Source organism: Colius striatus, chromosome 21 (assembly GCF_028858725.1).
Source record: "Colius striatus isolate bColStr4 chromosome 21, bColStr4.1.hap1, whole genome shotgun sequence".
Lineage (NCBI taxonomy): Eukaryota > Metazoa > Chordata > Aves > Coliiformes > Coliidae > Colius > Colius striatus.
Window position 1 is genome coordinate 6,716,848 of NC_084779.1, and position 22,340 is coordinate 6,739,187.

Genomic DNA, 22,340 nt, shown 5'->3' on the forward strand with positions numbered 1-22,340 from the left:
GCCTGGGAACTCCAGAGATGACAGCAGGCCATGTTTGAATTAAACTGGTGTTTTACAAGGTGAAAAAGATTTCAAGCCTAACAGGACTCATCTCTGCACTCAAATGTAGCCACTGGGAATATCTAATGTCAGGTATCTGAGCCATGAATATTCTTGGCATGATTTCCTCACAAAGGCAGGCTACTTTCACACAGATGCAGTTACACAGACTCCAGCCTCTCCTCTCCCACCTCGACTACAGCAGGACATAAGCCTTTTATCCCACACCATTGGCTTCCATGCACTCCACTTTTATCTCTACAGTTTTCCCTGACTCTTTGCCATCTTTTTAGTCCTGCTTCTCCCAGGATAGTCCCTCTGTCCTCACTGGCCTAAAGCTCAGCTCAAGTCTGACTTTGAGATTTGCTCTGAGTACTGGTAGCCACATTAAAACCTTGTCATTGCATTGAAGTAGCTGGCTCAATACCTCAGTACTCTTTTGACCCAGAGCTTGAAAGGGTTAACTCCTTTCCCTCTGGATCAGCAGGAATTTCATCAGGGGTTGCAGTAATAGCTGCAAGTCCAACAAACATTTGACCAGGAGCAGGCTGTTTGATGTGATTCGGGTTGCCTGTAACCAGGCTATCCAGGTTTTCCTGAACAAATCTATAACCTCTCCAAATAGAGCTCTCTGTGGAAGTCATGTTGAATGAATAAAAGCACCCAGAGCCTACAGGTTTTATGAAATACAAGAAGCAGCCAGTGCTGGTAGGCTCAGACCTGTGAGTAACGCTGGCAATAGCTGTGTGGAATGAAACATGAGAGCCTTTTATTCAACAATTCCTGTCACATTTTTACACCTTCCTTCTGAAATGCTCCCTTGCTGCTTTGACATGTTGGCTGTGCTTTTGGGGTGTTTTTCTTTTCACCTACATACAGAGATCACAGGAGTCAGAGGCAGAGGAGTGCTGGAGTTCATTTCTCCATTTCACACAATCCCTTTAGGCCTCCTTCCTCTTACTGAACATTTGGATGTGTTTGGCTGAGTTCACCTTCCACAGAAGCTCATATACATGTGTTGATTCTGCAGAAGCTTTGTGGTGGAAATGGGCTTTGAGGCAGAGGTAGACACCAGAGGTTTAGACCAGTGTTCCCTAAAAGCAGGATTTGCCCATTTTAAAGCAGAGAGGTTTGCTCTGCGAATTCCATTTCACGCTCTAACAGATCTCAGCATCAGCTGTCTGCACTTCATCAGCAGCCTCAGTTTTCTTTCCCTCAGCTTCAGCTAATTACTCTTAGTTATAGCTACAGCCCTTGCCTTATCTTAAAACACATTTCCCTCTTTGATGTGCAGGTCACTTCTGGCGTGGTTGCCACCTCACCACACCAGGAGCATGAGAAGCCTTTCACTCACCGTCTCCCCAAGGTGGCAAAAAGGACAATGTGATGCTATTAAAGAGGAGAACATGGTCAAATAATCTGTCTTCATTTTCATTTCCAGGAAATTGTAATTACAGTTCTTGTAATGTTTGTCTAGGTCTGCTCTACAGACTTTGCTGAAAGTGGCTTCATGTTCTGGATCTCCACTTGAGACTTGGAAAAAAACCAAAGCGTGAAGGGAGGATTGGGAAGGGGGAGGTCGATCTTCCCTCTGCATTTACTGTGAGGTACACAGGAATGTGGCCTCAGTGTGGGGATCAAAGCAGAATTTTTCTTCCATCACACCAGGGCTCTGTGCTGTGCTGAGATAAAGAAGGAATAATACAGTGACAAGACAGCTTGTCAGCATGTACCCATCCAGCTTCTCAGACACTGTGTTATTCCTATTTAATACATATCTGTGCCTCCTTCCATACAAATATTCTTTTTGCCCCCAATGTCCCAGTGTCATAACACGCAGAGGAAGCACAGTTGCTGCTCTGTCTCTGAAAATCACTATTAGCAGTGCATAAACACAGGAGAAGACCCCAAGCCCTGTAACAAATGAACGCTCTTCACAAAGCAAATAAGGGCTGTGGAAATGTGGCTGTTGCCCATTGCTGAGTAAGCACTTTTCCTTTCTTATTTCAGCTGAATTGTGTGTTGAGCAGCTGTGACATCCAGTGGCCAAACACAATACAGTTGGGTTTGATATAGAACTCTTCATACATGGTAACAATAGCAGAGCCCTTGCACTGCACTTTTCATGTTCAAAGAGCTGTATAAACAGTAATTCATTAACCCCTACATGGTTCAGTGGGGCAGCTGAACAGAGCGACCTAAATGCACACACAGGAAGAGGAAACCACTCTCCAAACTCTCCAAAAGCATGGCAACCAGCTCTCTAGGGAAATGAGGCACCAGCCTCTCAGACCAGAGTACAGCAGCTGCTGAGAGATAAGGAATCAGAAAGGTGCAGCTCATTCAGCATCTAACAAAAGGGCAACACCTGAGGGAAGGTTTGTGCTCTTTTTATCTAGAGCAAGCAATGCCGTGGTAAGGGCTTGGGGAAAACTGTGTGAGAAGATTTAGCAGGACTTGCGTTGTTTTGGAAGAGGTGCTTTGTCAGAGGAAGAGGACTTTAATAGAAGGTAGGGAGGCAGTGTAAGTACAAGTTTGGATTAAGAAATACAGTGGTGACATCAAAGCAAGGTGTCTATAATGAGATCTCAGTGGTTAACTGGGATTCCTGTTGTGACAGGTAAGTTGGAAGATACAGAAAACAATGGAAAAGAGGATCTGGGTGCCACCCATAGAGTAGGATATCCCAGATTGCTACTAGCAGTCATCCATTCCACAAAGGAGGAAAGAAAGAAATGGACCAAGAGATGGGTTTTCCCAGACCCATGTTAATGGGAAGGACTAGTGTGCATAAAGTCTCTGTTAGAGTTGTAGCCTTTAGTGCACCTGCTGCATTTCAGACTTTGCTTGAGGTATGAGCTGAGAGGCTGAGCCAGAGGGTATTTGCTGAGCTGCTCACAGCTTGTTTTTAGTGAGTGTTAGAGATGCAATTACCTTGTATCCTATAGAGCGTAACATCCAGGGAGATGTGTCAATGTTATGCATCTAGATATGACTTTGCCACTTCAAACTTGCTTTCTAGCTCCTGCAGAGAAACAGCCTTGATACAGATGTTGTGTTTTTTGAGGTCAATCCAGACATGCCCATTTCCTTTTGGTTATAAAAGCAGACCTGCCATGACTCACATCAAAACTATGGACAGATGTATCCCGTTTCAGAGATCAAGAAAGCACCCCCTGCCTTTTCCCCAAGTCATCTGTGCCCCAGTGTTTGCATTCTCAGACCAGCAGTGGTGTTTGCTGCAGGCAAAGTCCAGGCAGGGACACTCAGCAAGAGCAACAACACCCACAGCCTCTCCTCTCCCAGTACTTCATCACCACTGCAGTCTGCCTGTGCAAGAGGGAGGAAGACTGCAGGAGTTAAAAGTGATTCCCATGAGAATGTCGATTTTTAAGGCAGGAAGGCCACATGAAGGAAATTTAAATGCTCCTGTCTGTGTTGTACCTGTTCTGCAGCAAGAGAATCCTGCCTGATAACTCCTGTGCTTTCCATAAGTATTATGCACTCATTAAGAAAACAAATGGCTTGTTATTTGTCTTCTCATACTGGTTTTTCTTTCAGGTTTCCATTCTAAAAGAATCCTCCACACCAAATGTAATTTATTAATGGCTAATCAATTCCTATCTTGCTTTCTCCTTTATAGCAGAATATACTTCCAAGTGAGAGGGAAAGACTTGCTCAGTGAGGAGTCTGGAACACCCTGTGAGCAGCAGTGAAAGATTTGCACACTGGCCTCTCTAAGGGGGATTCTTTAAAGGTTTTATCATGGTTTGGATGAGCAGCTTTGGCCTTTGGATGCACAATTCCTGGCAATTAATACCCAGCTGGTTTAAAAGTTTTCAGTTTCACCTTAAATCACCATCTCTTGAATGCTTAACTGCTGGGAAAAGCTCTTTTTGGTGTTAGCACCCCAATTGATGTGTTGGTTTGCTTCCAAACACCTGAAAATTGATGTAGTAGTTTTCTATGTAGTTTAGCATTTAGAGTAGTTAAAAAGTAGTAGATATTTTTCCTATTCCAGCCATCTTCCCTGCTCTGGTTTGTCATTGTGCAGTGATGTTCCATTTTACACAATATATCTATCTTCCAAGTCTTCTCCCAGTACATGAGTGTCTAACCCAGCTCTTGTATCCTTGTGTAGGCTGATGATTGACCCATAGACATTCAGAGCTGCACACAAAGCATCACTTCTCAAAAACGGCCAGTTAGTCTAATGTCACCTGCACCATCAGCATCTATGAAACCCCCTTTAGTACTGAATAAACTCTGAGCACTCATTTCATACAAGTCAGACATAAAATTCTCCAGCTGAAGTCTGTAAGCCCCCTGCCCTGTCACTGCTGCTTTGCAAAGCAGGCACAGTAACTTCCAGAGAAAACTGAAATCCCAAACCTAGCAAAGACAGCTGGAGTTGCAGAATACCAGAAATCAGACTGTCAGGTGAGATTTACAGGCTGAGGTCCCTGTAGCCATGTAGGGTTTGTTACTCTGATAGCAGATCCTCCCTGGCAAGTTAGTTTTTGTGCTATAACTGCAAGCTCTCTACATGAGGACCTGAAAAGACCTAATTCAGTCAATATCCTTCCCTTACCCCAGTCATTGTACTGAAGTTACTGGCTATTAAACACAGGAACTGTTGGCTTTTAGATCATTTTAAGGACAGTAACCAGTACAAAACCCTTGGAGAAGACAGGAGAATTAAGAGAAGTGGTGATAGTTAGCCACAGGAAGATACCAGGTCAGTCACCTCAGGTCATTTCCTTATTCATGTGCCTAAAACCTGTGGTGGTTAACAGCAGAGTTAAGCTGCAAGACAAAAGCATGACAGAAAAGAGGGATGAAAAGTGAGAGAGAAGGATGTAAAGGTTTTGAGTACCTGGAGAAGAAAACAGTCATTACACAGTCATTCAGTAATGTTAATAGGCACCCAGAAACAGCATTAGTCAGGCTCTGCCATTACCTTTCTAGAGGAACCTTCCTTAAGAATACCACGGTCTGTAGAATCAATGAAGAGAAGGAATCTGAGCGACTTCTGCATCCAATCACTTTCCTGCAGAGATCTCACCTGGATTTACTGTGGGGATGTAGCAGCTCACTCAGGGAGCCTCAGTCCTAAGGGCCACCTGCTTTGCAAAAGGAACTTAGCATGAACAGGCTGGCACTTGCAGAGCTGTTGGATAAAGCAGATGAGGGTGGTGCATACACAGAGATCCAGACACATGGTGTTCAGGTGTTTTGTGAGGCACTGGGGAGAAAGAGAAGTCCCTGAGTATTCAGGAAGTGCTTCAAAGGTGCTCTGAAAGCTCGCACCCTGGAATGCACCCTGCACTGCATAATGGGTATTAAGCATATTAATGTACCAGCAAACAAGTTCTGATCTGTGGTGGTTCTGCTCCCTGCCTTGGCATCCTCAGCTCTTTGAACCCGCAATTTCACACTCTGCAAAGCTCCCAACTCTCCTGCCCAACCACTTTAAGCAGGGAAGGGAAATGCTGGCCTAGTCAGCTTCTCTGTTCATGAGCGTGTTGCAAGTGATCAAAAACCATACATATATTACACTTATGATTCTATCATGGCCTGTAAAGCACAAGGAATGACTGGGCCTTGCCATGAAAGGGGATTTTGATGAGGAGAATCATTTTCCATTTCAGGATGGTGGATGTCTGTAAACCAGACCTGTGTCATCATTTTTCCTCCCTGTGCACCATCAGCACGTTATACCACTGTGTCAGTGTTCTTGTGTGGGCTGTCAAACTGGATTATGAGCTCCAGAGCCTTTATGTCTCCTGGAACTCTCTGTTCCCTTCATTAGCCATACACCCCCCCTTCCAAACCGTGACAGAAATAGATGAAAAGAGTGCACTGAGTACTTGATTAACTGGTAACAAGCCTGGATTCCCACACAAACTCATGCCAGCTAGATATCTCCTACCCTTAGGGATGCTCAACTTCTTTAAAGAAAAACCAAGCAGGATACATGACTGAGCAGTGGCATTTTTAACATCAGCTCTGACTCTTATTTCAAAATGTATGGTACAATGCAATTTTATATCTGCTGATCCAGGAAAAATTATACCAACACCTGGACAGTGCCAGCCTTGTGATCATGGATGCCTGATCAATGCTGCCTCAAGCTACTGCAGTGCCAGTGTCTCCAGCTGCACCCTCTCTCACGGGCACACGATGCGCTGGAGCGGACACAGCTCTTGGCACAGTATCTGTGGCCAGAACCAGGAGTGAGTCCTTCCTGCCAGGGATGGGACTGTGTGAGGAGAGGAGAATGCAGGTTCTCAGCACAGAGCTTGTTGCTCACACTCCAGCAGAGGAAATTTGCTTGCTTTGTGCTGTTTTTGCAGTCACAAGGAAAGAAGAGCCTAAACGAGTGGAACAGTCTGGGCTGATGTTGCACAGCCAGTCCTCTCTCCCCTAGCTTTGGTTTGGTTGAACAGAAATACAGAGCTGCAAAAGGTTGAGTGCTCAGTTTCATGGCCAGAAGGTTTACTTTACACTCCACTCCTGCCCACCAGCAAGCTAATTATGACCTTCTGTAATCTGTCTTCTGTTGAATTTCCCTCAGCCTTAGTCTTTCTGGTGCTCCATCTTCTCTAGCTCATTATAAGACTGCACCACTACTTGATTGTCCATGCATAGCAATCAAAGGACTTTTACAAAGTGCAAAGATTGTAAAGCATCTCTAATCCATCAGCTATCCAGCATAAAAATCCAGGTTTATGATTTCCAGCATCTCATTGCTCAGGAGCATGTCGTTGCAGGGAATGCTCTCCTCCTTTGTACCAGGAAGGGTGAAGCTCCAGAAGTCAGCAACGACTGCTGAGGACACTGCTATAAGAGGTATAACACATAGCTTTGGTGAAGCTGGCACTGCAAAGAATCATCTACCCACAAAGTCACAGTTTCATTTCATTTTCTTGGCCAATACTGCTTTGTGTGCAATCCAGCAGCGTTTCAACTTGATTCATGGCTGTGCAGCCCACACCAATCTGCACACAAGGCAGAAAAAGCACAAAAAGATCTGCATGCAGAGCCACTATGGGCATGTGGGACAGTGCAATGTCACAAACCAGCTTGAGATTCAAACAGCAACTCCCTGCTAAGAGGCAAGGAGTCATAGAGGGGGGCTCATGGGGTCCCGTGTCAGTGTGGCGTGTCTAGGGAAGGCAGTCGGTTCAACAGATGTCCTTTGGTTTTTATTAAAGCTTGTCTTGAGGGCATGTTCTCAGGAAGGAAAGAAAAATGTGCCCTGCAGAAATGATGATAGTCAGGCTGGAAGGGCGAGGCAGCTCTGGAGCAAGCACAAGCATAACTAACTTTGACAGCAATGAAATGGCTTTGTATGGTGCAGTCAGGATGAACTGGGCACTGTCAGACCCTTGAAGCCCAACTCCAGGCTTGGGGAACTTCACATGTTTGATGTTATGTACTTGAAATAGTGCAGAGCCAGACCCTCATCAGTCTGAAGACAGGCTGTGTAGCGTCAGGTGAAATGAGAGGAAGCAAATCCAGGGGAGTTGAGAGTTTGGGTTCTGCAATGTCCCAGAAACACAAAGCACCAGTCCCTCAGGGCTTTGGGCTTCACACTCTCAGGGCTGGGGATGATGCTCTGCCTTGAACAGGAGCAACCATGTCCAGGAGTGAAGGCTAACAGCATGGGAAGGTGAGACCTGGGCTTCAGTCAAATATTTTGACCTTGCAATGAGATTCCCCTGCAGTGCAAGGTGTGACCATTCCTCAGTTAAACAATCCTGGAAGAAAACCAGGCCTATGGGAATCTTGGGCACAGCTATTCTCCATAACAACCCCACAAAGACCTCACGTTACAACTGCAATTTATTTAAGGTAACCAAATCAGTATATTCCCCAGCAGCCATTCCACTGGGGAGAGCCTGGAGGCAGGTCCCCCCTCCAGCACACACCCCCACGCTCCACTGCTCCAGCACAGAGGAGCAGATGGAGTCAAATCACTCTCAAGCCAGCCGCAGGGAGCAGCTACTAAGGGTGTTGGATAAAAAAGTCCAGGAAGGAGCAGCATCCTTCTGCAGTGCTGCAGATGGGAACAACTCATGTGAGCAGTCATGTTCTTATGAAACACCCTGACATGTGTTTAATACTGACAACATAGGAAGCTGAATATTACTTTCCAGGGATGGAGCTTTTGTTGATCACAGGGCAGCCAGTTCATTGAGTGGTGCACAGTTCACAACTCATCATGCAGCAGGCTAAAGAATTATCAATGAATAATTCGATGGTGTTTTTCCAGCATCCACAGAGGGGCTGGAGCTTTTCAGGAGCAGGAATTACTTCACTGTGGTAAGGTCTTTTAACTCAGTGACCTGATGTTAAGCTCTGTTCTGGTCCATTATGTTTTGGTCACAACATAGTCTTCAAACATGTGTTTTGGTGCATCAGATGCCCTTGTGCAGACCCAGGTAAAGCACTTGAAATTGTTCCTGTTGGCACTGTAGTAACTGATGTGTCTGAACTGATGTAATGGCTATTCAAAACAAAAGGTTAAAAACTATTGTATTTGTAATTAGCCCTTTCCTAGGACTAATAACATCCTTTGTCTCCCCAGCCTTCCTCTCACCAGCATTGCTGGCTTCATGCTGGCTTTAGTCTGTTTCTACACCCTCTTGGTGTGAAAGCGTGGCTGTACCTTTATTCCAAGTGTGCAAGGATGGGATTTCATTCAACCACAGAATCACAGAACGGTGGGGATGGGAAGGGACATTTAGCCATCATCAAGCCCCTGCTAAAGCAGGTTCACGGGGCACAGGAACGTGTCCAGGTGGGTTTGGAAGCCTGCCGAGGAGCCTGCACACCCTCCCTGGGCAGCCTGGGCCAGGGCTCCCTCAGCTCAGCACCACAGGAGTTGCTGCTCCTGTTCCAGCCTGTGCCCGTTACATTCCATCTCTCCCCACCACTGCCCGAGCTACCCCACGGGCGCAACTCACGCACAGAAGAGCCACGTTCTCTGCCGGCTCAGGGCAGCTGCAAAGCCCCGGGGCTGGGCGCTGGGGGCTCGGGCCCGGCACAGGGACCCCGCGCCCCCGGCCCCGCCGCCCCCACCGCGATGGCACTTTTCCACGAGGCGGCAGATTCGCCGCGGCACGTACCGCACGCACGCGAGCCCGCCTCTGGCGCGAGAAAGCTGTAGCCAATGGGAAGGAGGCAAAGGGACGGCCTGACCAATGAGAATACGGAAGGGGGTTAAGCCGGCCAATAGGAGGCGGGAGGAGGGATCTCATCTGCATGGGGTGGGCTATAGCCGGGCCTGCGCGCAGTCGCTCGGTCTCAGTCTGAGGTGAGGCGGCGCGTTCGGCGGTGCGAGAGCGGCTCAAGGTGAGTGAGGCGGCCGCGGGGCCTTCCCGCCCTCCGCCTGCCCTTTCGGCTCTCCGCCCTTGTGTGAGGGCCAGAGGGGCCCTTCAGGCCGCCGTTTCCTCTCTCCTGGCCTCCCAGGGCAGTAGCTGCGGAGTTCTCGCCGGCTCCGTGAGATGAGGCTCCGCCGGCGCTGCCCGCGGGCCCGGCCGGGCCTGGGCGACCCCTGAGGGGATGCGGGCCGCTGCCGGAGCGCTTCTCGCCGCACAGCGCGCGGGCCGCATCGGGGGGGCGGCGGGAGGCCTGTGCCGGCCGTTGCCCCGGCGGCCAGCGCGGCGGGCGGTGAGATCTTTCTTCCGAGGGCTGTGATGGGTCAAGGCTTCTCTTAAAAGCAGGATTTAACCTCTTTTCTCTTAATCATTAACAGTTGCTCTGGGATTGTGTGCCGTGATTTGGACCTTCCCCTCTAGGCACAGAGGATGTCCTTCAGCTTCGCATCTCGAATATTTAATGTTTGGTGTCAGAATTCCGGTCTTGCCTTAAGTCTCCCAGTGGGGCTAGTTAAGTACTAGTTATCGTAAAGCAGCGCTGTAGGGAGTAGGACTCGACGATGTGCATCTTTGGATGTTAAGGTGTAGAAGAGTAATTGCCTCTTGACCAGCTTGCCTCGTGCGGGGATGCTGGGGAGGATTTTGGGCTTTTTCCTGTTCCGTTACTTGCCTGCTGAGTCAGAACAGGGCTGTGACTTTCTGAGCCTGGCAGGAAGTAGTGAAGTTTGTCATCCAAACCCACAGATTGAGGCAATGCAGTTTCAGGCCTCCATCTTATTAAACAACGAGAGAGAAAGTAGTCCAACGTGTCTATGACTTAATCTCTGCCAGGCATTATTCAGAACACGTTGCATCGTGTTGCAGACTGTAGAGGTGAATTATTACTGTGTGGAACACGGAATAGGATTGGAAGGTGCCCTTGTAGGTCCATATTTGTCCAGTTGTTAGGACTGCTTCAGCAGTAGAGTTGGTATGTTCAGGTCCCACATAGTGAGGTCTAAGGCCTAAGGAGCAGTAAGCCTTTTTTTTCCCCCAGCAGTGATAATATGAGACTTACAGTCTTACAGGACCTTTGTATGTCATGGAAGACTTCCACTGGTAACTATGGACGTTCTGTAATGAGGTGCTAACTGCTGTGGTTCTTTCAGTGGGCATATTTTGCTGCTGCATTTTCTGTCCATTCAGATGCCAGCAGTGCTCAGTCTTACCCCAGCCTTGACTTAAAGCTTTTGCTGTTTAAATGGGCTGTAAATGAAATCTCTGGAAAAGATTTTAAGTGGGAGTAGTCCACATTAGTGTAAGAGTACTCTGTTCCCTGCATAGAACACAGGCTTAGGGGGGGGTAAATGGCAATTTCTTGGATTTCAGTTGATGGTGAAGATAACACTCAGAACTGGCAGTGGTGCAGTGGGCTGTAACTTAACCTTGAAGTAGGTAGTAACATGTGTGCTCCTAAGAAGGCCAGCGTACGTGGTTCCTCTCCTAAAGGGAGACACTGACCTTGTCAGCAGATTATGGTACAAAAAAAGGTTTAGGGCAGCGCAGTTGTTAAATAACACTCTGATATTTGTGTGTGTTTGGCTGGCTCCATCACTGGGTACAAAGGTCTGGAGCAGGCAGAGCTACTGATGAGCTCTCTTGCTTCAGTTAGTGTTTCCACAGAATGCTCAACTGGTGATCAACTGAAGCTTCAGATTTTTAACCACAAATAGCTTAGTGGGAAAACTGTTTCTTGAACACATAAGTGAGGGGGTTTGCAAAATGACCATTTTCCTCTCCTCCAAATAAATGGTGTGAGGGATCACTGGAATGGCATGGTGCTGTGAAATGTCTCCTAAAGCAAAATGAAGGGACTACTGGAGAGGTCACTTGTCAAGGGTGTTTGAGTAATGTCAGACCTGGCAGATGTTCCTTGTGGAAGCTCTTACACTACCTCCTCTGTGAAGGTGGATAAACAGTTCCTGCATTGTCCTAAGACCTCCTGTGAGCTGGCTGTGCTTTCAAAGAATAAGCCACTTAAGGTTTTGTCATGAAGCTGTGGTTCTGAAGATGATAGTCAGGCACAAGGGGTGCCAGCCGAAGATTGAAAGCCCTTTTCTGATAAATAGGATTTCTTAGTCATTTCTCAGTGCAGGTGCAGAGTGATAAGCATTAGTATGGATGGGACTGATAGCTGGAGAGTTGCAGGAATTTATTTTTAGCTTAAATATTTACTGATTAAAGCCCAAGTAGTGGCAATGTGAAGGCCAGCTTGAACTGAGCTGTCTTGCTTCTTAGGTGAGTCATAGCATCTACCAAGTCTTACTGTAAAATCCTTGAGCTGCCTTAGACCACATAGAAGCAGGATAACTAAAAGGGACAGTTTAAAGCCAAGGGGACAAACCAAGTAGCTACCCATGTTTTTAACTTGGAGGGAAGATTTGCTGGGGAGGAAGAATGAGCATGTGAAATTGAACTCCCCCACACACAGTCTGTACAAGCAACAGTGTTTCTCAGGTCCTGTTTTCTTAACTTTGCCGTAAGTGCGGAGATTCATGACCATTTCTGTAAACAGGGTTACCACCCACACTGGCTTGCCAAGGAGCCAGCTTCCAGATAGTTCTGCTTCTGAGGCAGAGCTTCCTTTGCTGCAGATGCACTGTGTTTGGTGCCAGTCGATGACTTGCAGGCATTTGTATGACTTGACTTTTAAAATGTAGCTGAGCTTACATAAGTCATTTCTTCCTGCAATTCCCTTAAGGAAGAGTGTTGAGTTACGTGAGAAGGGGGAAAAGCAAACATTCAAAACACTGGTCCTATTTTTCCTTTAAGAGGAAAATCTATTCCTGTAAATACTCGAGAAGGCTGTAACTATTAATGCAAGTTCTTAATTAGAGGCACGACTGTTTCTATTTCAAGCTAGGTTATGTTTGGCTCTGAACAGCTGCTGTGCATACTAAAATCTGTTGCACTTGAGTCTTTTATCAAAGAGAATCCTAACTGGTAGCAGAGATTTTCTGTGTTAGGATTGCTCAGCTGCCCTTACATGGTAAAGTGACATTTCCATAGATTTCTCTGGAAGTAAGGTTTGTGTTTTTTCAGACTGTTCTTCCCATTTATGTAAAGATTTCTGTCATTTCAACAGATGGCTCTTAAGTACAAAAACGTTTTCCAGTTGAAGTACTGTGAAGTGTTCCAGGATTGTAGAATCCTTTTAGCTGGAGAAGACCTTTAAACTGCCCTCACTACCAAGCCCACCAGTAGCCTCAGCACCATGGCTTTGCAATGGCTCCTGGGATGGGGACTGCCCCGCCTCCCTGGGCAGCCTGGAACAGTGTCTGACAGCCTTCTCAGTGAGGAGATTTTTCCCAATATCTAATCTAAACCTCCCCTGGGGCAACTTGGGGTTGTTTCCTCTTGTCCTCTCACTTGTTACTTGGGAACCATTTTTGTATGGGTCTCATGACTGCAGTTATTCCTACAGGATGTAGATATCAAGCCAATAAACTTCAAGCCAGACTTCAAAGGAAGCTAGGCATAGTGGAGGGAAAAAGTATTTTGTCTAGCTAAGAGTGAGGGGCTGCAGTTTTCTGACATAGCAGCAGCCCATTGTGGTGTGTGTAACAAACAGGATGAGGTAGAAGTCCCTGTGCACCTGGAAACCTGTTACCTAATTGCTGTGACTGAGGAGTGCATCCTGTGAATGGTGGGATGAATCACATGACTGGAGTGCTGCAGCTGGTGCTGTTCAGAAGGGACAGACAAGGAAGGAGAGGTGTGGTGGTTACCCTTCATGTGTTTAGGAAAAAAAGAAAGATTGATTTCACAGGACTGTGTTTGAACAATATGGATAAACAGGATCAAGTTGCAAGTTTTAACCTGAAATAGGGGAGATGTAGTTGGGATACTTATGGATGCTTCATCACTGGAAGTATCCAGTCAAGTTGGATGGTCCTTTGAGCAACTTGATCTAGTGAAAGATGTGCCTCCCCATGGCAGAGATGAGCTAGAGAATCTTGGAAGATCCATTCCAACCCAAACAATTGTATGATTAATGCTAAACTCTTCTTTTTCAGGTCTTAAAGATGTCTATTCTCAAGATCCATGCCCGTGAAATCTTTGACTCACGTGGGAATCCCACTGTTGAGGTAGACCTCTATACCAACAAAGGTGAGTCCTTAGCTGTAGATATTTATTCCTTTCTTGTATCTGATGAAACTGAAGAGTCTAAAGTTTGCAAGTGTTAATCCAAACCTGCTTTCCTACCCTTGTCCTCAGCATATACTGGAATAGCATTTGCCATTGTTCCTGTCCTGGAGCAACTACTGGTGTTCCCCAAACTCTGAATTGACTGCACTTAAAGTTCAGTGCTTGTTTTGTCTAGGGGTCCCTGTGTAATGAAACAGTCTGCTGCTGCAGAGTTGAGTCTTGGGTAATGGCTTCTTCTCTGCCCAAGTATTTGGGCATGACTGGACAACTTCTCTAATTGGGTTTTCACTTATAATGTGTTATATTTTTAATTATTGTAGGACTTTCCCTTGGTTTCTTAGCTGTTCATCCCACATCTGATAGGATCTGACAAAGGCATTGTGCAAACACATACCAGCGTGGTTTGGTGGAATGAGCAAACACAATAGCTGTAATACACTTAACTAAATAGCTGATCTTTCTGCCTCAAAAGATTAATGCAGTCATTAAATGAGATTGCCCCTTCTAAGCTCTTTGCTATAGCAGGATAAGGGAAAGACTGGCAACCGAAGTTGGTGTCTTGAACCACAGGCAGAGCAGACTTCAGTGTACTGGTTCATTCCAAGTTCAGCATCCTTGGCTGGAAGAAGGGGCTTTCTGGGTGGCTGTGCTGTTGACCAAAATGCTCAGAACTGCTATTAATGAAGTAGACCTTCTAATTGTCCCTTCTCTGTGGTATCTTAGAAGAATTCAAGAGCTTGCTTGGCAGACGGAGCTCAACAGTACATTAAGTTAATAAAGCTATCCTTTGAGGAGGGAATGGATGACTTTCCTAACTTGGAATACAGAGTAGAAGAAAGGGAATCGACTTGCTGTTGGTCAGCATGAGGGAGATGAATTGGTGATGCTGTAAGGGCAGGCAGTGATCTTGGGATCACTGTGTAAGTAAGCATGGATATGGTTTAGGTTGCCTATCATCTCCAGGGATGGAAGGATGTGCTAGGTAGGGGTAGAGTACGTATGAGGAATGTTCTGGAGGTTTCCATGTGTTAATGCAGTTCTTCTGTTGTAACCAGGTCTGTTCAGAGCTGCTGTCCCCAGTGGTGCGTCAACTGGAATCTATGAAGCTCTGGAGCTTCGTGACAATGACAAGACACGCTACATGGGGAAAGGTAAACCTGAATTTTCATACTCAGCTTGGCCTGTTCCAGTGACTGTGTTGCTGTGTAGATTTGTCAGATTGTAGCAGAGGACCTGTGGGCTCCCTTCACAGGGCATGGCAATGAAGCAGGAGCAGTGGAGAGGAGCAGGAAGGTGACAGCAGTATGTGCTTCATGTGGGCTGCATAGCTAGGGCAGGGATTAAGCACAGACTGAGTTTCTGCAGGGGATAATGTGCAGTGACTCTGCCTCCAGCAGTGCAGCTACATAGTGGTAGAGATAACTGTAATTGTGCAGGGGATACATGGGGCTCAGGCGTGCCAGCTGAGTGCTCAGGGCTCTAGTGCAGTTTGTTCAAACAGACTTACGCCACTCGTGTTGCCGTGCATGTGGGTACTTGTCAGAGTACAGTGTGCTTCAGCAAAGTGTTGTAAGAGTATCTAAACCACATGCTCTAGAGGGCTTGTTGATACTACAGCTAGTCACAAGATCTCTTTAAAGACCAGATTTTCAAAGAACTGTTAACTTTAGCTGCTTGGCCACTGTGGATTCCTTAGATCCCTGCATGTTAAGTCCTGAACCTGAGGCTTATACCAGCTGCTGACCACAGCTAATGTGGAGCTTTATACTGGTAATTATGGAAGATAGTTTTGCTTTAGACTGCACAATAGCTCAAGACAGTTTAGCTTTTTGTCATTTTAGGTAGCCAGGATACTTGAGTTTGTAGTAGTGATGTAATGTTTTAGTTGTCTAGGGACTGATTGTAGGTTTTGAAAGGAAATAAAGTACAGCTGTTACCAGACTGGCTTGGAAACGAGTACAGGGGGAAAATAAATAGCAGCATAGAAGATGTAGTTACCTAATGAACATTGTAATAGTAATTCTTAGGACTACTGAGAGCTTGGACAGTCAGGACTTCTTTTTATCTTACTGCTGTAAATGTGTCAGTGATGCAGTCAGCTTTTGGCTGGGAGAGAGTGTTACTTGTCTTCTCTGCCAGTCAGGTGAAAAGAAGCTGAAATATTTTGTCTTTTAAGACAGAGTGATGAGTTGAACTTGAGCTTTCTCAGAGGAGATGGATGGTTATTACTCTTACACAGAATGAACTCCTAGATGACTGAATATCCCAAAGAGATGAAGGGCTCATGCTGTTTACCTAGAGTGCCTCTTGTGAAGAGTGAATGTGTACTTACGTCTGTGCTAAATGTATTTGTGCTCAGATCTGTTAAATCTGATCCTACAGGCAGTTCTTTGTGGCACTTAACTAGACACCAGTCTTGAGCTTTCACACCACTTTATCGCAGCTGAAGTCTTTGGTCAGCTGGAGAATAACATGAGTTTATGAGCAAGTAATCCCTAAATTAGATAAATTGCAGATAGTTGGTCAGTCTTTTGTAATATACATCTGGAGACAATGAATGTGGTTCAGGCTGCACTTCATGAACATTCACCAGTTCTGAAGCTTGGGTCTTCAGACTTCTTTAAGCACGATACAGGGATGACAATATTCTTTAGCCTAAAATTGGTAGCTAGCTGATGGTGATCTCTGCTTGTGGGGAAGATGCAAGTTCATCCCGGAGTTGCTGATTGAAGCAGTAGTGGGTCTGCATAGCTTCAAAAAGGATGGTGTTCTGTTCACACTTAATTCCCTGTTCAAAGCCATGAGCAGACAGCCCATTTCTTTGCCTGCATCCAGGTACAGAGACTATTTCAGCTTTGTACCCAGGGTAAAACATGTGCTAAGATGAAGATGTAGCAGTGGTACAAGGTAACAGTAGATAATGAAATGGTGCATCTGCTGCATGTTGAACTTCTGGGGAAAACCTTTTTCTTTACCCTTTTTCATCAGTTGTATGAGTGGGTAGCAGTAACCTCTCCTAAAACCTTTTCTCAATGCTGTCATTCAGTCACTTGAGGTTTGGATCAATTGACCAAACAGAGCCTTGCTGGCTGATGCACAATTTGCTCTTGCCTTCGAACCTTTCTGTTGCTGGTCTGCTGCTCTATCAGACGTTTGCTGACTTGTAGGCCTGTTAACCTGTTTGTGTCCTTTCTCTTCTATGACTGGCTTTGTTTTTGGCTGTGTCTCTCCATCTCTTCCTTGATTGTCTTGTCCATTTCGCTTCTGTCAGGTGTATCCAGAGCTGTTAAATATGTTAACGAGTTCCTGGGGACAGCATTGTGTACGCAGGTAATGGATGTACTTTCAGTGCAACCTTGTCACTTGGATGAATTTCTCCAGTGCATGGTCTTGCAGACTAAAACTGCAGTAGGCATTCCTAGGTGATGCTTACTTCATGCAACTTCCATTCAGTCGAGATGGACTCTCAGAAGTGTTCAGATTTGGCTGTAGGCTCAGGTTGGATTGGGATTTGAGTAGCATGAGGTGATGTTCTTGATGTTATGGTTACTGAGATCACCTACTAATGCCTGTGTAACCAGTGTGGTTGACCAGTGTCTGATTTGCTTGTTCCTTCCAGGTGTCTCAAAAGCTGTTGAGCACGTCAATAAAACAATTGCACCTGCACTGATTAGCAAGGTAGGAGCAATCTGTCTTCTGCTAACATCAGTTAATGCCAGTCCAATGTGTCCTAACAGATGGGTTCTTTCTAGAAACAGTTAGAGAAACTGTATTACATGGGGGGATGTCAACCTGTGTGGTGGATTGCATGTGAACAAACTGACCTACAGCAATTGCTTTCTTTGATTGTGTGTCTCACACTTAATCAAAACCCTCTCTAGCAGCCTATAGTGTTGTAGTGTGTGGAAATACTTCAGCACTTGGGAATTTCAGTGGTGTGCAGTTAAGATAGAAGCTGCTTTACGCTTAAAAAGGTGGATAGATGATGGGTATGGACTGGGTTTTATCCAAGCTGGTTAATTTGAGAGGAGTCTGAGGGGATTTGTGCTTTGTTTGCTTCTCTGCAGAATGTCAATGTTGTGGAGCAGGAGAAGGTTGACAAGCTGATGCTGGAAATGGACGGATCAGAGAACAAATGTAAGTGGGCTTTATGTTGCAGCCAGGCATGAGAAGATGAAGATTGGTTTATAGAATTCCAGCTTGCCTTATCAGAAACAGCAGGCAGCACATGGCATATGCTGTGTGCTTCTGTAAGCAACACAGCAGTGCCTGTATTGCTGAGTGTTTTCATGAAGATACAACATTCCTGAAACAATTTTTTTCCTGTTTCAGCTAAGTTTGGTGCCAATGCCATCTTGGGTGTATCTCTGGCTGTGTGCAAAGCTGGTGCTGCTGAGAAGGGTGTCCCTCTGTACCGTCACATTGCTGACCTTGCTGGAAATGCAGAAGTCATTCTTCCAGTTCCCGTAAGTCTCCTGATAAGGGCCAGCTAAAGACTTGATCTGACCAGGAGCTTTGTGATGTCCTGTGGTCTCAAATCAAGTTAGCCAGGGAACAAAGAGCCTTAACATAAAGGCTGTAAAAGTCAGTTCACCATGAAAATACTCTACTTTGGCTTTTCTTTCTGCTTACTCCAAGGCTTTCAACGTGATCAATGGTGGCTCCCATGCTGGCAACAAGCTGGCAATGCAGGAGTTCATGATCCTCCCTGTGGGTGCTAACAACTTCAAGGAGGCGATGCGCATCGGTGCAGAGGTCTACCACAACCTCAAGAATGTCATCAAGGAGAAGTATGGCAAGGATGCAACCAACGTGGGTGATGAGGGTGGCTTTGCTCCCAACATCCTGGAAAATAAAGAAGGTATGAGTAAGCCAAGTGTGGGAGGAGGTGTAAGTGATAGCCAGAGAACAAAGATCATACCTATCCACTGGAAATGGAAGGCAGCATCAGTAGGTTAAAGGACTTGCTGCTTTTTCTTTCCCCTGCTTCTTATCCTGACCAACTTTGCAAGATGCTATGCTGGTGTGGTCCTGTGTTGTACCACAAAGCAATTCTCTTGGTCATCAGTTCATACAGCTTGACAGGATGGCTCTGACTTCAGTGCCTCCTTGCTGTTCTGTTCCTGTAGCAACTTAAGGGAATCTTACCCCATTTCTGTTGACAAGTGGTGTGGGAATGGCTGTGTGCCCAGCAGATTTCCCAGAACTCAATAGTCAAAAGCTTGGTGGAGTTGTTTCTCTGCTGACAAAGGAGGAAAACTGTTTGAAGTATGCCTGGTGATGTGTGGGAGTGTGTGGAGGTTTGCCTGGGAAGTTGAAGCTTTTGCTGTTTCTATAGCCAAACAGTTCTGTTCACAAACTTGTGGGAGAGGGAGGCAGTTTGTCTTGTAACAAGTGAAATACTTGTTCCTGTATAAACTGTGTCAGAAGAGCAGTTTTTCTGCATCTTTTGCAGAAATGGAGCTGCTAATAAGACAGTAGAGGACTAGAACTTGTAAGTTTTCAGTTAGCCTGTGAGAGGCAGACTGTGGATCACATTGCCTGTCATGGTTTGGATGGACAACACCTGATCTTGGAGCTGAAAGGGATTAAAGTGTGGTCACTACTTCCTTCCTACATGCATATAAAGCTAAAAGAGGATGTAGTGTCCTCTAGTATTAAGCTTTCTGGGCTGACATGTAGGCGTGCCTGAGCAGATTATGAATCCTATAATGGTGTCTCAAGGCTATTACAAGCTAAAAGCAGTATTAAAGTAGTATCTTGTTCCAGTGAGTTCTGAAGTGGGAGTAAGAACCTTTTCTGTGGCCTTTAGGCTTTCTCTAGGGGGGAATGGAGATTTTTTGCCATATGTGTGTTGGTAAATGACTAGCTTTTGAGTTCAAATGTTGAGCAGGGACTCAAACACTTCACTGTATTTCAGCTCTGGAGTTGCTGAAGACTGCCATTGCCAAGGCTGGTTACACTGACAAGGTTGTCATTGGCATGGATGTGGCTGCCTCAGAGTTCTACCGTGATGGAAAGTATGACCTGGACTTCAAATCCCCTGATGATCCCAGCAGATACATTTCTCCTGATCAGCTGGCTGACCTGTACAAGGGCTTTGTCAAGAACTACCCTGGTGAGTTGTCAACAAGAGGCACAGTAGTAATTCTAAGTAGGGATTGACTGTGAAGCTAAGAGTTAGATGCATCCCTCTTATAAGAGGGATGATGAGCAGAACAGAGTTGGCCTTTTAGGAGTCTTAGGAATGTTTTTTGAGGTGGGTGGTGCTTGGCTGCAGCACTTTGGTACAACTGTTTGCAAGCAGGACCTTTCAGGGTGGCGTTACCTAAAGCTCCTTGTATCCCTCTGCAGTGGTGTCCATTGAAGACCCATTTGACCAGGATGACTGGCCTGCCTGGAAGAAGTTCACTGGCAGTGTTGGCATCCAGGTGGTCGGTGACGATCTGACTGTCACCAATCCCAAGCGTATTGCCAAGGCGGTGGAGGACAAAGCCTGCAACTGCCTTCTCCTCAAGGTCAACCAGATTGGCTCAGTGACAGAGTCCCTGCAAGCGTAAGTTCTCCCCTCTTGGCTGTGACAGGGTGGAGGATTGTGTGATTGAGGGGAGGTGAAGGTGTAGACCACAGCTGGTAGAATAGAAGTTAATTGACTTTTGCATCTGTGAAGGGGGAACAGTATTGACAGGTAAACCTGTACCTTCAAGGTCTTGAAGTTTTATGGGGACATTAAACAGCTTTACTGAGTCTGAGCACATGTAAAAGCAGCTACTTATCACTGAGTTCTCACATGATCCTAACCTTAAGGTACCAAAGGGCAGCTCTGTCCTGCCCAAGCAAGAAATGCCTGCCACTTGCCTGCAGGGCTAGAGCAAAGGCTGCGAGGCACGTGGCGACAGTGTGGGACTTGATGTGTTTCTCCCTTCCAGCTGCAAGCTCGCCCAGTCCAATGGCTGGGGAGTGATGGTGAGTCATCGCTCTGGAGAAACGGAAGATACCTTCATTGCTGATCTGGTAGTTGGGCTCTGCACTGGTCAGGTTGGTATCTGGAGCTGTTGCAGTTTCCTTTTTTGCCTGATGAGGTTTTTATGGTGATGAAGCTATGCTGCACAGTAGATGGGATCTGCTCATCCTGTGTATAGGAAGCTGCTTTGACTAATGGGAGTGTGACAAGGGAATGTGTTATCTTGTGTAAACTCACCTTTACCCACTGGCTTTAAAGTTGTCATAAACTCCAGTGGGTGGATCAGGATTTTCTGATACTGAAGCTATTAGCAAATGAACACTCCTGATTGCTTCTAATCAAGTGTTAGGCATTTATTCTGATGCTGAAATAAAGCTTGTGATTGTGCTTATTACTGTAAACAAAGTAGAATAGTTTTGGCATCTGTGCCTTTACTACTGCTGTCGTTCTTCATTAACTTCCTGGTTCCCTTTTAGATCAAAACTGGTGCCCCGTGCCGATCTGAGCGTCTAGCCAAGTACAACCAGCTGCTGAGGTGAGACTCCCACGGGGAAAAGGTTTGAGGATTAAGCCTCATGTAGAGTGGGTGCTCCACTAATGCATTTGGGGCACAACTTGGGCTGCTGCACTTCAGAAACACTCTGCAGCTTAAGAGCAGGAGCTGAGGCTGGTGGAGGTGTTTTTGGGCAGTTGGTGCTGTGCTTGCAGAGCAGGCTGTAGGCTAAATGCTGTGGGTGGGCTTTGTGTCCATACCTGAGACACTACAAGGGGACACTAGACAAAGCATCCTGTGATGGTAGAAAGGAGACATTGTCCTGTCTGCATGATGCTGTTCTCTTGGACAAGCATTTAAAATGATGGGACCAAGTTAAGTAATATGGGTGGTAAATGTGTGTAACTGCAGTTGTTTGGGATCTGGCTTGTGACTCTGGTAGACCCTTCAGTACCAGGCAGATGAGTTCATACACTGTAAGGCCAGCAGCTGCACAGTACAGGAGTCTGACACTACCTGCTGACACCCAGCATCTCTTCCCTTTCCATCAGAATTGAAGAGGAGCTTGGCAGCAAGGCCCGTTTTGCTGGAAGGAACTTCAGGAACCCTCGTGTCAACTAAGCTGTGTGGATCAGTCAACCCCTGGTCTGGTTGAAAGCACTAGTCGTCTGCTTAGATCACAATTACCTGTACTAGAAAGATAAGGGCAGCTGAAGGAAAAAGACCAGTTTTGCAGGTCCTCTTCCCCTCATAGTTGATCCCTTCACCTAGTGTTTTCACCGGCACTCTCATCTGTTACTTGTAATGCTCTACTGCTTCTGTAGAACAGTCCCTGTGGGGGAGTTCTGAATATTAAACACCCTCTGGGGTCATGACCTTGTTACTCTGGGCATAAACTCTTCATTTCCTTTCTCTGCCTCTCTGGTCTTCAACATTTGGAGCTGTGTGGCTTGCAGTGCAACAAGAGGTACCTGCAAACAGAAACAGTAGTGTTTTTACATGTGATAAATAAAAGCATCAGACAACTCAACCAAGTGTGGCTTTGAGTGGCTTTGGGGGAGGCTGAGGAGCAGGAACAGCTACCTCAGTGTCGTCAGATCCTGTTTTAAGGTTGTTCTGCAGGGAACTGGGCTGCTGTCATGGCCATGGGATAGACTGATGTTCCTTTGTGGCAAATGGACAAAGAAATAGCTGAATGTATGTGCCTGCTGTTAGGAGAGTGGCCTTCAAGGGTATGGGAAGGAGGGCTAAGGCTAACCCTGAGATCAAT

General features: G+C 46.1%; 1 protein-coding gene across 1 annotated transcript; it reads left to right on the top strand.

Moving 5' to 3' along the window:
* The first annotated feature begins 9,317 nt into the window (after window positions 1–9,317).
* Window positions 9,318–22,100, top strand: ENO1 (enolase 1). The gene is made up of 12 exons (XM_062012781.1): window positions 9,318–9,399; window positions 13,481–13,574; window positions 14,669–14,764; window positions 17,233–17,291; window positions 17,681–17,750; window positions 17,946–18,079; window positions 18,252–18,474; window positions 19,534–19,731; window positions 19,968–20,169; window positions 20,543–20,651; window positions 21,054–21,112; window positions 21,622–22,100. Exons 2-12 carry the CDS (start codon window positions 13,490–13,492, stop codon window positions 21,689–21,691), a joined length of 1,305 nt encoding a protein of 434 aa, XP_061868765.1. The 5' UTR covers window positions 9,318–9,399; window positions 13,481–13,489; the 3' UTR covers window positions 21,692–22,100.
* The last annotated feature ends 240 nt before the right edge of the window (window positions 22,101–22,340 follow it).